This window comes from Scyliorhinus torazame, chromosome 2 (genome assembly GCF_047496885.1).
Source record: "Scyliorhinus torazame isolate Kashiwa2021f chromosome 2, sScyTor2.1, whole genome shotgun sequence".
In the NCBI taxonomy this organism is placed as follows: domain Eukaryota; kingdom Metazoa; phylum Chordata; class Chondrichthyes; order Carcharhiniformes; family Scyliorhinidae; genus Scyliorhinus; species Scyliorhinus torazame.
In genome coordinates this window covers 265492232-265506599 of record NC_092708.1, presented here as the reverse complement: position 1 = coordinate 265506599, position 14368 = coordinate 265492232, and the positions used below count along the sequence as shown (strand labels likewise).

Below are 14368 nucleotides of genomic sequence, written 5' to 3'. Positions count from 1 at the left end.
CAAAGGGGAATTTAGCCTAGCCAATCCACCTACCCTGCACATCTGTGGATTGTGGGAGTCAGACCCACGCAGACATGGGGAGAATATGCAAACTCCACACAGACAGTGACCCGGAACCGAACCCGTGTCCTCGGCGCCATGTGGCAGCAGAGCTAACCGCTGTGCCACCTGTTTTATTTTGTTCCAAGTGATTCCTAGTTGTAAAATTATTTTCTCTCTATCTCCTTCTTGTGTGTACATATGTAGTTGCGAGAGGGGCAACCCTCCAAGTTTGAATGTATGAATAAACCATATTTCTTAGGTATTTAACGCTAAAGAGAGTTTGCTGTGAGTCACATTAAAATTGACTTCACAAACAGATTGTTTGGGGAAACACACCACCCATTTCAAAAATTAAAACACCTCTGATTATGGACAGGGGATGAGAAAAATTAAGGAGTTCAGTTTGCCCCTCCCCTGCCTGCAAGTTATTGCCAAAGAATTGTTTTCAGTGTCCGCTTAATTTATTGTGAATCTTCTCAATAAATGCTTGTTTATTGTTTTGTGCACTAACATTTTAAAACTATGGGGAAGAACACAGTGGTATTTCACTTCTGCAATACAGCACTTGCCTGTTCCTATCATTTTGAGATTGTTGACCTTCTTCACCTTGGCGTCCACACATGTACACGGTTGAGCCTAGTCAATGGAGAAACCAGAAAACAAATTGTCTCAGTGTCAAGCTGAAGAGGAGATATCAACCGCACAAGCATTGGATTACAGGTATTGGGTTACCGATTAGATTATTCAGTGTAATTTCAGTCCATTTTTGTCTTTTTGACCCAATTAATGTCAGGAATCATTATCATTTTTATTGGTCACCTGAAACACATGCAGGTGCATAGAAAGGACAACCAATAACACACCTATTAAGCCACTTATTCTGAATTATAACTTGTATGTACCACAATCTGTGAAGACATGTCAACTTGCAACCATGGTTCAACTGAAGGTTTGCTGAGATTGATCAGGTCGGAGGACGTCTTGAGGCAATTGCTCTTAGGTAGTGATGAAAGTAAGAGGTTTGAAACATAGAACATAGTGCAGAAGGAGGCCACTTGGCCCATCAAGTCTGCACCGACCCACTTAAGTCCGCACTTCCACCCTATCCCCGTAACCCAATAACCCCATCTAACCTTTTTTGGACACTAAGGGCAATTTAGCATGGCCAATCCACCTAACGTGCACGTCTTTGGACTGTGGGAGGAAACCCGAGCATCCGGAGGAAACCCATGCAGACACGGGGAGAACGTGCAGACTCCGCACAGATAGTGACCCAGCAGGGAATCGAACCTGGGACCCTGGCGCTGTGAAGTCACAGTGCTAACCAGTGCTACCGTGCTGCCCCACATCTGAATCACACTCCCCCACACCACAGGTTACACTAATCTGGCTACAAATATTATTTTTGCCGGGGGTGGGGTCGTGGCGAAGGTTAATGGAATGTAAGGATCTTAAGTAACCAAGATGATAGATCGGTTCACAGCTGCAAAAAGATTTCATGGAAAGTGAAAACTGAGATGCCAGACATTTAGACAGGAAGTGTCTTTTGCCCAACCATCATTAGCTGCTTCATCACTGACCTTCTGTCCATCATAAGGTCATAAGTGGGGGTGTTCGATGATGATTGCACAATGTTCAGCACCATACACGACTCCTCAGATACTGAAGCAGTCCATGTTAAAATTCAACACGACCTGGACAACATCCATACTTGAGCTGACAAGTGGCAAGAAACATTTGTGCCAAGCTAGTGCCGAGCAATGACCATCTCCAACAACAGAGGGTCTAACCACTGCCCCTGGAGTTACTACTGATTAGAAACTGAACTGGACTAGCCATATAAACACTGGCTACAAGAGCAGGTCAGAGACCCGGAATCCTATGGTCAGTAACTCGCCTCCTGACTACCCAAAGACTGTCCACCATTTACAAGGCACAAGTCAGGAGTGTAACGTAATACGTTCCATTTACCTAGATGAGTGCAGCTCATCAACACTCAAGAAGCGTGACACAATCCAGGACAAAGCAGCCCATTTCAGCCCGCTTTATTAGCACCCCATGCACAAACATTCCCGCCCTCCATCAACGACACATGGTGGCAGCTGTATTTCCATCCACAAGATGCACTGCAGGAATTCACTTAGTCTCATCAGGAAGCACTTTCCAAACCCACAACCACTACCATCTAGAAGGAACATAGTAGATACCTGGGAACAGTACCACCTGCAAGTTCCCGTCCAAGTCACTCACCATCCTGATTTGGAAATCTATTGCAGTTCCTTCACTGTCTTTGGGTCAAAATCCTGGAACTCCACGCCCCCCCCCCCCCCCAACCCCCAACACCCCTAACAGCACTGTGGGTGCACCTACACATGGACTGCAGCGGTTCAAGAAAACTGTGCATCACCACCTTCTCAAGGGCATTAAGGATGGGCACCAAATGGCTGGCGTAGCCAACGATAACCACATCCCGTGAAGAATTTTAAAAAAAATATATCCAAATGTACACTAATCTCCAAGTTCACCTTCTTGCCATGTTTGGTGAAGATGCTACTCCTTCCCCAAACTAGCCATTTTTCCACCTACATAAACCAATTGTGAGGGCTGCAAAGTGTTCTGCAAAACCAAGATCTGGAACTGTCCTTAAATGTGTAACCGCACATACAGAATGAAGGTTAACCTGGTCATAATTTGTAGAATGCAACAAATGCCTTTCGTACAAGTGAATTAGAGAAAGGAGTAAAATCACTATGGATTCCTGGTCCACATCATTTGTATGTGTTGGGGTGTACATGCATATAGAAATACTCACATCCAGAGAAAACTGGGTGCAAAAAGGGAATGAACTAATCTCAGGATTTAGCACAATCTCTAGCTCCCATAGGTAAGAACCCCCAACATTTCCAACCAGCGAACATATATGTGCTGTATCAAGCAACTCACCACAAGCACACGATTAGTTAGGATCTCATTGGGAGGATCGTTACTGCAAAAGAGAAAAAAAGGAACACGCTGATATTATTAGAGTTGTGAATGAATATTGGTCGGTTAAGGACAACATAATGCAAGATCCATGACTGAAATTTTATGAACTAGAATATTAACCAACAAACGCCAAAGTTTCCTCGCTATAACATTATTGAACAACACTGACTGAAGACAATCCGAGAAAAGATTTGAAGTGGAACAATAAAAAGACGGGGAGAAACAAATCACTGAAATTTTGTTTTAAATTTAAAGTGGCCAATTATTTTTCATTTCCAATTAAGGGGCAATTTAGCGTGGCCAATCCACCTAACCAGCATATCTTTTGAGTTGCGGGGGTGAAACCCACGCAGACATGGGGAGAATGTGCAAACTCCACACGGACAGTGACCCAGGGCCGGGATTCAAACCCAGGACCTCAGTGCTGCAGTCCCAGTGCTAACCACTGCACCACATGCCGGCCCAGTGAACTTTTAATGTGCACCTTCCTCTAATTAGTTTTAGAGACCCTGTAGGAGGCCTATTTGTCTCCAAGTTGTACATGGCAATTGGATACAGAGAATAGCAGCATTGGGCAGCACGGTAGCATTGTGAATAGCACAATTGCTTCACAGCTCCAGGGTCCCAGGTTCCATTCCGTCTTGGGTCACTGTCTGTGCGGAGTCTGCACATCCTCCCCGTGTGTGCGTGGGTTTCCTCCGGGTGCTCCGGTTTCCTCCCACAGTCCAAAGATGTGCAGGTTAGGTGGATTGGCCGTGCTAAATTGCCCTTAGTGTCCAAAATTGCCCTCCATATTGTTGGGGGTTATTGGGTTATGGGGATAGAGTGGAGGTGTTGACCTTGGGTAGGGTGCTCTTTCCAAGAGCTGGTGCAGACTCGATGGGCCGAATGGCCTCCTTCTGCACTGTAAATTCTATGAAAACTCTATGAAACTCGAGGAAGGAACGAGTTGGAGATTGATCTCGTAAAGGACAAAGGAGGGGTGAATCTGGATGCAAAACTGATTAACTTTCCACAGCACCTTCCCTACAAGTCCAGGAGTTGTAACACCGGCCACTTAAGCCTACTTGTGGCAATAAGCAATTATTATTATTAATAACCTCCGCCTCGGACCCCAAACACACCTTCCAGGTGAAAAAGCAATTTACTTATGTATCTTTGCATTTAGTATACTGCTAAATACAGATTTAACATAACTACTCACAATGCGGTCTCCTCTACAATAGGGAAACCAAAGGTTGGGTAACCACTTTGCACAGCACCTCCATTCAATTTGTAATCGCCTCCCCAAGCTGTCATTTTAATTCTCCAACCATGTGCACTCTGACGTTCCATTCACGTTTAAAGAACAGCACCTAATCTTTCAATTATGCCCTTTCCAGTCTTCTAAATTCAACACTGAGTTCAACAACTTCAGATCAAAACATCTGCCTCTGTTTTGTCAGACGGGAGCTGTCGGTGATGATTCCACTATTTCCATTTTCACCTCTTATAGACCCATCTTTTCTTTCTTTACATGTCCTGTCTTGTTTTATACAAGTATCCCTTGTGCCATTCAACCTCCTAACGTTTAGCAGGTCATTTCTTACCTCTGTACTTGCTCAAAATCTACATTTCTAACTTTTTTCCAGTTCTGGTGGAAGATCATTTTCCTGAAACATATAATTGTTTCTCACTCCACGGATACTACCTGGCCTACTGAGTATTTCCAGCATTTTTTGTTTATGCTTCAGCAGTATTTTGCTTTTGTTTTGGAATTTCCTTTTGAATTTGCTCTCAGGGTGGGCGAGGGTCTACCAAGTCTATATTTGTTATAAATGAAAACAGAAAATGATGGAAGTACTCAGCAGGTCAGGCAGCATCTGTGGTGAGACAAAGAGTTAACCTTTTGATGGTCTTTCATCAGCACTGGGACAGTTAGATGAGCATTAGGAAGAATCAGGATAACATATGTCCAATTTGCAGTTGTAATCCAGAGACTTGGTTGCTCTTTCCCCTCTCGGAGATAGAAGTCACAGTGTTGGAGCACGAAAGATTGGAGTTGTTGCATTACATGGTGTGGCTGACACTGCGCTGGTTTTATAAAGGGCCACAGTATGGGTGGTAATCAGGCACTTTACAGTATTATGATGTTGAGCCTCTTGAGCATTTATTTAGCTTTGTATCATCACCAAATCTTAATACATTACTCTTGAATCTGTCTAAATCATTAATATAGATAGTAAATAGCTGGAGCCCCAGTACTGATCCTTGCGTCACTCCATTAGTTACAGATTGTTAACTTGAGAATGGCCCATTTATCCCCGCATCTTCTTTGTGTTTGTAAATCAATCCTTCTGTTATAACCTGCCTACTTACCATTGGCTGGGGACTAATGACAATCCCACAATCCTGTGGGAGTATGAGCTCCCCCAATGAGGGGGGCGGAGAAACCATTAGTAAACTCCTAGTATAAATAAAGCTGGCCAATTTAGGAATCAGCAGGAAGGAGTGTGCAGCAAGGGAAGTTGTTGCTGCTGCTGTATGCTATTGCAAATAAATGTTATTACTTTGTATCCTTAAAACTCGTGCTGGATTCTTCGTGGCCCTCACAAAACTGGTGACGAAGGTTAAAGTGAATAGCTGTCTACACTGCTGAAGCCACCTCCCTGGATTTTTGTTGGATACAGGTTGGAAGTTGTTTTCTATTATACCATGCCTCTGTACGGACGTTTGGATGTTTTTGATGCTGCGCTGGAACCAGTACACACAATGGATGCGTTACTATTTCCGGGCAAACAATATCACCGAAAACGAGCGCCAGGTGGTCATATTGTTCACCGCCTGCGGCCCGCATATGTTTGAGGTGATTAGGAGCCTTACGTACCCAGCTGCGCCGGACACCGAAACGTTTGATGAACTTGTGAATATAGTGGGGCAACATTTTAACCCAACCCCGTCCACGATAGTCCAGCGTTACCAGTTTAATACCGCTGAGAGGACTCCTGGAGAATCCCTTGCCGATTTTCTATCCAGGCTACGCAGGATTGCGGAGTACTGTGATTATGGTGAGACCTTGTCAGAAATGTTACGCGACCGTTTGGTTTGCGGTATTAACAATGCGGCCACCCAGAGAAAGTTGTTAGCTGAGCCAACATTGACTTTTCAACAGGCCATTCAAATAGTATTGTCCCGAGAGAGCGCAGAACGAGGAGTGCAGGAGCTACAGGGAATGGAAGTGCATGCCTTGGGGCGCAACCCCTTCCGTCCGAAAACGTCCCCCCCGCACTCCTGCGGTACCTTGGGCGAGGCAACGTCCGGACCGACGCCAGTGGCCGTCGGACATTCCTCCCCGAAGGGAGCCTTCTCCAGAACCAATGGATGAGGAGCCATGTCCGTGTCAGACTTGTAGGCGCCGACCCCGTCGCGGACGGCGGTCCTGGGGGCGCCAGAGGTGCCGTCGTTCCGACCAAAACTGGGACCAGCCCAGGGGCTGTAACTGAGACCAGCCCAGGAGCCGTACCTTCCATGTGGACGAACCTGCGGCGACTACTCCTGAGGACGTGGAGACGGAGGACGACTGCCTGCAGTTGCATTGTGTGGCAGCTCCCCGTGTGGCCCCCATTAAGGTGACAGTATGGGTCAATGGCCACCCGCTTGAGATGGAGTTGGATACTGGCCCAGCGGTCTCCGTGATCGCCCAGAGGACATTCGACCGCATCAAGCAGGGTATACAGACCCTTACATTAACCGACTCACAGGCCATATTGGCCACCTACATGGGGGAACAACTGGACACTGCAGGAACTACAATGACCCCTGTTGTTTATGGACGCCAGGAGGGGCGTTTCCCACTTATCATGGTGCGCGGCCATGGGTCCAGCCTGTTGGGTCGGGACTGGTTGCGCCATTTGCGGTTGCAATGGCAGCACATCCTCCAAACAGTTTCTGAAGGGTTGACTGAGGTGCTAGGACGATACCCAGATGTATTCCAGCCTGGTTTGGGGAAAATAAAAGGGGCCGTAGCCCGTATCCAAGTCGAACCAGGAGCCACGCTGCCCTATTTCCGAGCGCGCCGGTGTCTTACGCCTTGCTCGAGAAGGTAGAAGGGGAGCTCACTCGTTTGGAGAGTTTGGGTATTATCAGGCCCGTCCATTTTGCTGACTGGGCAGCACCAATTGTACCTGTAATGAAGCCAGATGCCACAGTTCGCTTGTGTGGCGACTATAAACTTAGTGAATACGGCTTCCCGACTCGACCGATATCCAATGCCTCGCATAGAGGATCTCTACGCGAAGCTTGCAGGTGGACTCTCGTTCACAAAATTAGATATGAGTCACGCCAACCTGCAGTTGGAGCTGGGCCCTGCATCCCGACCATATGTAACGATTAATACACACCGGGGCCTGTATGAATATACACGGTTGCCCTTTGGCGTATCCTCTGCCTGCGCAATTTTTCAACGTGTTATGGAGGGCATTTTGAGAGGTTTACCACGTGTTGCTGTCTACTTGGATGACGTTTTGATTACAGGGACGCCTTTCGGAGGCTGGAGTCCGTTTACGTCGCACAAAGTGCGTATTTCAGGCAATGGAAGTAGTCTACCTAGGTTATCGGGTGGACCGCGAAGGTTTGCACCCCGTCGCAGAGAAGGTGCGTGCAATTCAACATGCCCCCGCCCCGACTGACACTTTGCATCTTTGTTCTTTTCTCGGTCTCGTAAACTATTACGGGAAGTTCCTCCCCAATCTGGCAACTACGCTGGCCCCTTTGCAACTTCTGCTAAAGAAAAATCACACCTGGGTTTGGGGTCAGCCGCAAGAAACTGCTTTCCGGCGGGTAAAGCAACAATTGTCGTCGTCTGGGTTACTAACCCACTATGATCCTGGAAAGCCTTTGCTCATCACATGTGATGCATCCCCGTATTGTATTGGGGCCGTCCTGTCCCACAAGATGGAGAATGGGGCCGAGCGACCGATAGCTTTCGCCTCCCGCACATTGACTGCAGCGGAGAAAAAGTACGCGCAGATCGAGGAGGGGGGCCTGGCAGTGGTTTTTGCGGTGAAACGCTTCCACCAGTACGTGTATGGCCGCCATTTCACTATCGTGACTGATCATAAGCCTCTGCTGGGACTTTTCAGAGAGGATAACCCAATACCGCCCATTGCTTCCGCATGGATCCAGCGCTGGGCTTTGTTGCTTGCTGCATACGAGTATTCTCTGGAGCACAAACCAGGTACGCAGATAGCAAATGCCGACGCACTGAGCCGATTGCCTTTATCAACCGGCCCCATGTCGACCCCCACGACCGGTGAGGTGGTTGCAACCCTAAATTTTATGGACACCTTGCCTGTCACGGCATCCGTGAGTGGACCCAGACGGAGCCAGTCCTGTCAAAGGTTCGGCACATAGTCCTGTATGGTGGGCAGCATAGACAGCTCCCAGGCGAGTTGTGGGCATTTTCCTCCAAGCTGTCAGAATTTGGGGCAGCACGGTAGCATTGTGGATAGCACAATTGCTTCACAGCTCCAGGGTCCCAGGTTCGATTCCGGCTTGGGTCACTGTCTGTGGGGAGTCTGCACATCCTCCCTGTGTGTGCGTGGGTTTCCTCCGGGTGCTCCGGTTTCCTCCCACAGTCCAAAGATGTGCAGGTTAGGTGGATTGGCCATGATAAATTGCCCTTAGTGTCCAAAATTGCCCTTAGTGTTGAGTGGGGTTACTGGGTTATGGGTATAGGTGTTGACCTTGGGTACTCTTTCCAAGAGCCGGTGCAGACTCGATGGGCCGAATGGCCTCCTTCTGCACTGTAAATTATATGATATGATATATGATAATTCAGCGTGGAAGACGGCATCCTCTTGTGGGGGACGCGTGTGATTGTCCCGGAAAAAGGCCAGGAGCTGATACTAACAGACTTGCACAATGGGCATCCAGGTGTGACCAAAATGAAAATGTTGGCCCGGAGTTATGTCTGGTGGCCAGGCCTCGACACCGACATTGAGAAGGTGGCCCAAAACTGCTCCATTTGCCAGGAGCATCAGAAGCTTCCGCCGGCCGCGCCCCTACATCACTGGGAATGGCCAGGGCGGCCTTGGGCACTCTTGCATGCAGATTTCGCAGGCCCTTTTCAAGGATCCATGTTCCTTCTATTAATTGACGCCCAGTCTAAATGGCTAGAGGTGCATAAGATGCAGGGGACAACGTCCTGCGCAACAATTGAAAAGATGAGTTTGTCATTTAGTACGCATGGCCTCCCCGAGGTGCTGGTCATGGATAACGGCACTCCAGTCATGAGGAGTTTGCGAGGTTCACAAAGATGAACAGCATACGCCATATCCGCACTGCCCCTTACCACCCGGCTTCAAATGGGTTGGCAGAGCGCGCAGTGCAGACATTCAAAAGAGGCCTAAAGAAGCAGTCTTCCGGATCAATGGACACGAGACTGGCTCGCTTTTTGTTTACGTATAGGACCACCCCCCATGCGGTGACTGGGGTAGCTCCCGCAGAACTCCTAATGGGCCGGAGACTTCGCACCCGCCTTAGTATGGTTTTCCCGGACATTGGCACAAAAGTACGCCGCACACAAGAACGGCAGGGGCAGGGATTTTCTCGGCATCGGCCGATTCGGCAGTTTGCGCCCGGTGACCCAGTGTTCGTTCGGAATTTTGCTGGTGGTGCCCAGTGGGTTCCTGGTGTAATCTTTCGCCGAACGGGCCCAATATCTTACCAGGTGCAAGCCCAAGGTCGTCTCCAGCGCAAACATGTAGACCACATTCGGTCCAGAAGACTATCCCCTCAAAAGATTCCCCGCACCCGGAGCTCATTTCTACAGCTGCAGAGACCAGGGACGGTAGTCCTCAATCTTCCACTGGTGCCTCATTCGAAGCCTGCGCAGGTCGTTACAGAACCGAATGGAGATAGAGACGCTGACATGACGGAGGCAGCAGACTCTGACTCCGAGATGGAGACACCGGATGCATCAGAGGGGGAATCCTCGGGTCCACGGGCCGTGGATGTACAACCGTTGCGCCGTTCATCACGGAAGCGCCGGTCTCCGTCTCGTTACACGCCGCCTGATCCAGCGTCGCGTGCAAATGGTGTCCGACCTGCGGCAAAGCGAATCCGACGCCCTCCTTCGCCAGGGTCTTCGGTGGATTCCTTGGACTTTTGGGGGGGGGGGGGGGGGGGAGGGATGTTATAACCTGCCTACTTACCATTGGCTGGGGGCTAATGACAATCCCACAATCCTGTGGGAGTATGAGCTTCCCCAATGAGGGGGGGCGGAGAAACCATTAGTAAACTCCTAGTATAAATAAAGCTGGCCAGTTTAGGAACCAGCAGGAAGGAGTGTGCAGCAAGGGAAGTTGCTGCTGCTGTTATAATATATATATATATATATATATATTATGTTATTGTAAATAAATGTTATTACTTTGTATCCTTAAAACTCGTGCTGGATTCTTCGTGGCCCCTCACAAAACCTTCATTTGTACTAGTACATTACCCACAACTCTATGCACCTCCACCTTGTGCACTGACGTTTTGGGTGGCAACTTACGGAATGCCCTCTGAAAATTCAAGAATACGACATCTACTTTCTCCCGTTTATCTACCCTACTAGTTCTAGTCTCAGAAGACTCATACGAATTTGGCAAGCACAAATTCCTTTTCGTAAAACCATGCTGACATTTCTGATCATATTATGATTTTCGAAGTGCATTGTTAAGACTTATTTAATATTAAGTTCAGCATTTGCCTGACAACTGATGTCAGGATAACAGTTCCCGGTTTACTCTCGCCTTCCTTGAATAGTGGTGCAACATTTTCTAATTTCCAATCCAGTTCTAGAATGTTCGGGAATTTTGGAAAATCGTAATCAGTAACTCGACAGCTACCTCTTTTAGAACCCTAGCATGTAGGCAATTAAGTAATTGGTAAATTAAGTAAATTCTCCTGTGCTTTTCCTCTGTTAATATTAATTACCGCAAGTTCCTCATTCTTAGGAGCCCCTTGGCTAGTCTCTATTACTAGTCCTCCACAATGAAGCCACACACAAAATATTTGTTCAAGGTATCTGCCACTTCCTCATTTCCCACAAACATTTTTTTTGTGTCTACCTCTAAGGAAATACTCACTTTAGCTACTCTTCTCCTTTTTATACACATGCAAACGTTCATACAATCTTTTTTTATTCTTAGCTTGTTTACTGTTTCTATTTTTCTTCGCCATTTTTCAACTTTTTGGTTGCCCTTTGGCGATTTCTAAAACTCTCCCAATCCTCACATTAACCACTATTCTTTACAACATTCGAACCATAACTGCCTTCCTTTAAGTCAGCTTCAGTTCTAACCATTGGAGGATTCTCCCCCCAATCACTTCAACTCCTATTTAACTCATTTCAGTGAGTTCCCAAGTGCTATATACTTGGTCGTTCGCTGACTTTATGTTAAGGACAGCTACTCCCACTTCTGTTATCAGCACTTGTATCCACATCTGGATCAGGTCCAGTGGTCCAGTGGCTTTGGTGAAATCTGATCATCAAATTTTCTTTTTCTTTTTTTAAAAAAAAAATTGAGTTCCCAAGTGCTACATACTTGGTCGTTCATTGACTTTATGTTGAGGACAGCTACTGTTGCTAACTTTTGGTTGGTTCAATTGGCTCTGTATTATAACCTTTGCGCTCGAGTCGCCAGGTATCTTTGATACCGCCACGTAGTTCAAGTTCAAGTAATGATCAATAGCTCAATACACCAATTAGTAAGATTCAAATCAAAGCACATTTATTATACACAGTAATCGCTACTCATGCATAAATTCTACTTCTAAGCTACTTCTACAACTAACAGGCCTATACTTAGCTTCGGACTGGCCCACCAGGTCAGGGGAACAAATGGCCTTTCGTTCGGGTTCTGAGTCTGCGGGATTCAAAGTTGGTACGGACTGGTAGTTAGGAGCACCTATCTCGTAGCGAGCGTTGACTTAAAACTTACGGGCTCTTGGCGGCAGCTGAACCGGTCACTCAAGGGTTGGTTCGCATTGCTGAGTGACCCGGTCAAGAAGGACGATTTGAACTTGGGGGCTTAACTTTATAGTCCCCAGGGGCTTCCCGCCTTTCGGGGCGGACCCTGTACCTGGTTCCAAGTGATTGGACTTTGTTCCAATCGCTTGGTTCGATTTCTCCAATACTGGAGCGGTTCCCTGATCGATGGGCAGTCTTGAGGTGTTCGTTAACCTCTTTTGTGTTGACTCCTGCTGACGCCGAGGAGTCTGGCTTGGCCTTGTTTATCTCAAATGTTTCGACTGTTCCCGGAGATCGCTCATTAGTATGTAGATGGCTGCTACATTATTATGCAGATGGCTGCTTGTATCTATGCTGTCTGGGCTTTTGCAGAGTTTAATACACAGTAAACTTGCACCTGCTAGTTTCTGCCTCTGTTGGCTGAATTTCCCTTCAGCCTTTGCTGGTCTCCATTTTACGTCGGGAATTGGCCAACCTAGGTGGCTACACTACTCCCACTTCTGTTATCAGTTCTTGTATCCACATCTGGCTCAAGTCTAGTGATCCAGTGGCCTTGGTGAAATCTGATCTGAGCATCAATTTTTTTTTTCTTTAAATTTTTATTTTTTATTTTTTAAAAAGAGTACCCAATTCGTTTTTTCCAATTAAGGGGCAATTTAGTGTGGCCAATCCACCTACCCTGCACATTTTTGGGTTGTGGGGGCGAAACCCATGCAAACACGGGGAGAATGTGCAAACTCCACATGGACAGTGACCCAGAGCCGGGATCAAACCTGGGACGCCAGCGCCGTAAGGCAGCAATGCTAACCACTGCGCCACCGTGCTGCCTCTGATCTGAGCATCAATAAGCGGGTTACCGATGGGAAGGTGTCACTGGTGACACTTGAAATATTTTTCCATTACTCAGTTGATAATTGGAAGAAGGTTGACAAGTTAATTGGTTGGTGTGATTTGTCCTGCTATTTTTGTGAAAAAGATATAGTTGGGCAATTTTTCCAACATACATGTATAGACCCACTAGTACACAGGTCTTCAGCTAGTTCTTAGGCTACACTATTCAAAATAATCTGCCGCTTCTTAAATGACATGAACATTGGAATCTACGACAAATGGAATGGCTTTGAAAACAAACAGTTTAAAAAAGGGCTAATAAAATTGAATGACATGCTGTGTAAGACCGGAACTGGAAACAGCCCCTCTCTCTTTCCTGGCTGCCGCCACCATGTTCTACAAACGATATGTGGAGATTGGCCACGTGGCCTACATCACCTTTGGCTATCAGCAGGTCTGGCAGCATCTGTAGGGAGAGAAGAGCTAATGTTTCGAGTCCAGATGATCCTTTGTCAAAGGTCATCTGGACTCAAAACGTTAGCTCTTTTCTCTCCCTACAGATGCTGCGAGACGTGAGATTTTCCAGCATTTTCTCTTTGGTTTCAGATTCCAGTATCCGCAGTAATTTGCTTTAAACCTTTGGCTATCACGCTAGCAAACTGGTGCCGATTGATGATATTGACCAGAACAGCGCACTGATGGATGGCCCTTGCAGACTGCAGAGACAAGCAATGCCATTTAAATGTATGCAGCTCACTGAATTCAAGATTCAAATACCACACAGTGTCCGCCACAAGTCTGTGAAAGCTGCTTAGGAAAAGGGGAAAATCACAGAGAAATGAGAATCCATCCACTGGGCAAAGAAAATTAAAGCCCGTGCAAAGGGAGCCATAACAACAGACTTTGATTGCTACAAGGTCATGAAGGCCAAGAAAGTGAGAAACAAAATCATCAAGCATGATTTGTCAAAGCTGCAGAAGGAAGCCAGCAAGAAAGCATAAATGTTTGTTGTGTAAACAAACAAAATAAACTTCATAACAGAAAAAAAATTGAATATTTGTCCTTTGAAAAGAAAGTTTTAAAAATGGCAGATATATTGAATGACATAGAACATACAGTGCAGAAGGAGGCCATTCGGCCCATCGAGTCTGCACTAACCCACTTAAGCCCTCACATTCACCCTATCCCCGTAACCCAATAACATGTGTCCTAGTCTTGGGGCACTGTCTGTGTGGAGTCTGCACATTCTCCCCGTGTCTGTGTGGTGCTCCAGTTTCCTCCCACAAGTCCCGAAAGATGTGCTGTTAGGTGTATTGGACATTCTGAATTCTCCGAACAGGCGTCGGAGGGTGGCAACTAGGGGCTTTTGATTATAACTTCATTGCAGTGTTAATGTAAGCCTACTTGTGACAACAATAAAGATTATTATTATTATTAAGTTCCCGAATTGCCGTAATTTCAATGCTCACCATTTTTCCAAATAAAACTCCACTTCTAGTTGCTCATCATCCT

General features: G+C 46.8%; 2 protein-coding genes across 2 annotated transcripts in view; one reads left to right on the top strand and one right to left on the bottom strand.

The window, feature by feature from the left end:
- LOC140407206 (cytosolic phospholipase A2 zeta-like) overlaps positions 1-14368 on the bottom strand; it is a 345625-nt gene that overhangs the window by 220988 nt on the left and 110269 nt on the right. Inside the window, exons 6-8 of the mRNA XM_072494873.1 lie at positions 14326-14366; positions 2986-3028; positions 612-678 (exon numbers count right to left, since the gene is read on the bottom strand). Of these exons, the coding sequence (XP_072350974.1) occupies positions 612-678; positions 2986-3028; positions 14326-14366 (151 nt within the window). The remainder of the gene's footprint in view (positions 1-611; positions 679-2985; positions 3029-14325; positions 14367-14368) is intronic.
- LOC140398269 (large ribosomal subunit protein eL14-like) lies at positions 13248-13857 on the top strand. The gene is given in 2 exon segments (XM_072486747.1): positions 13248-13306; positions 13512-13857. Coding segments are annotated over 2 exon segments (405 nt in total).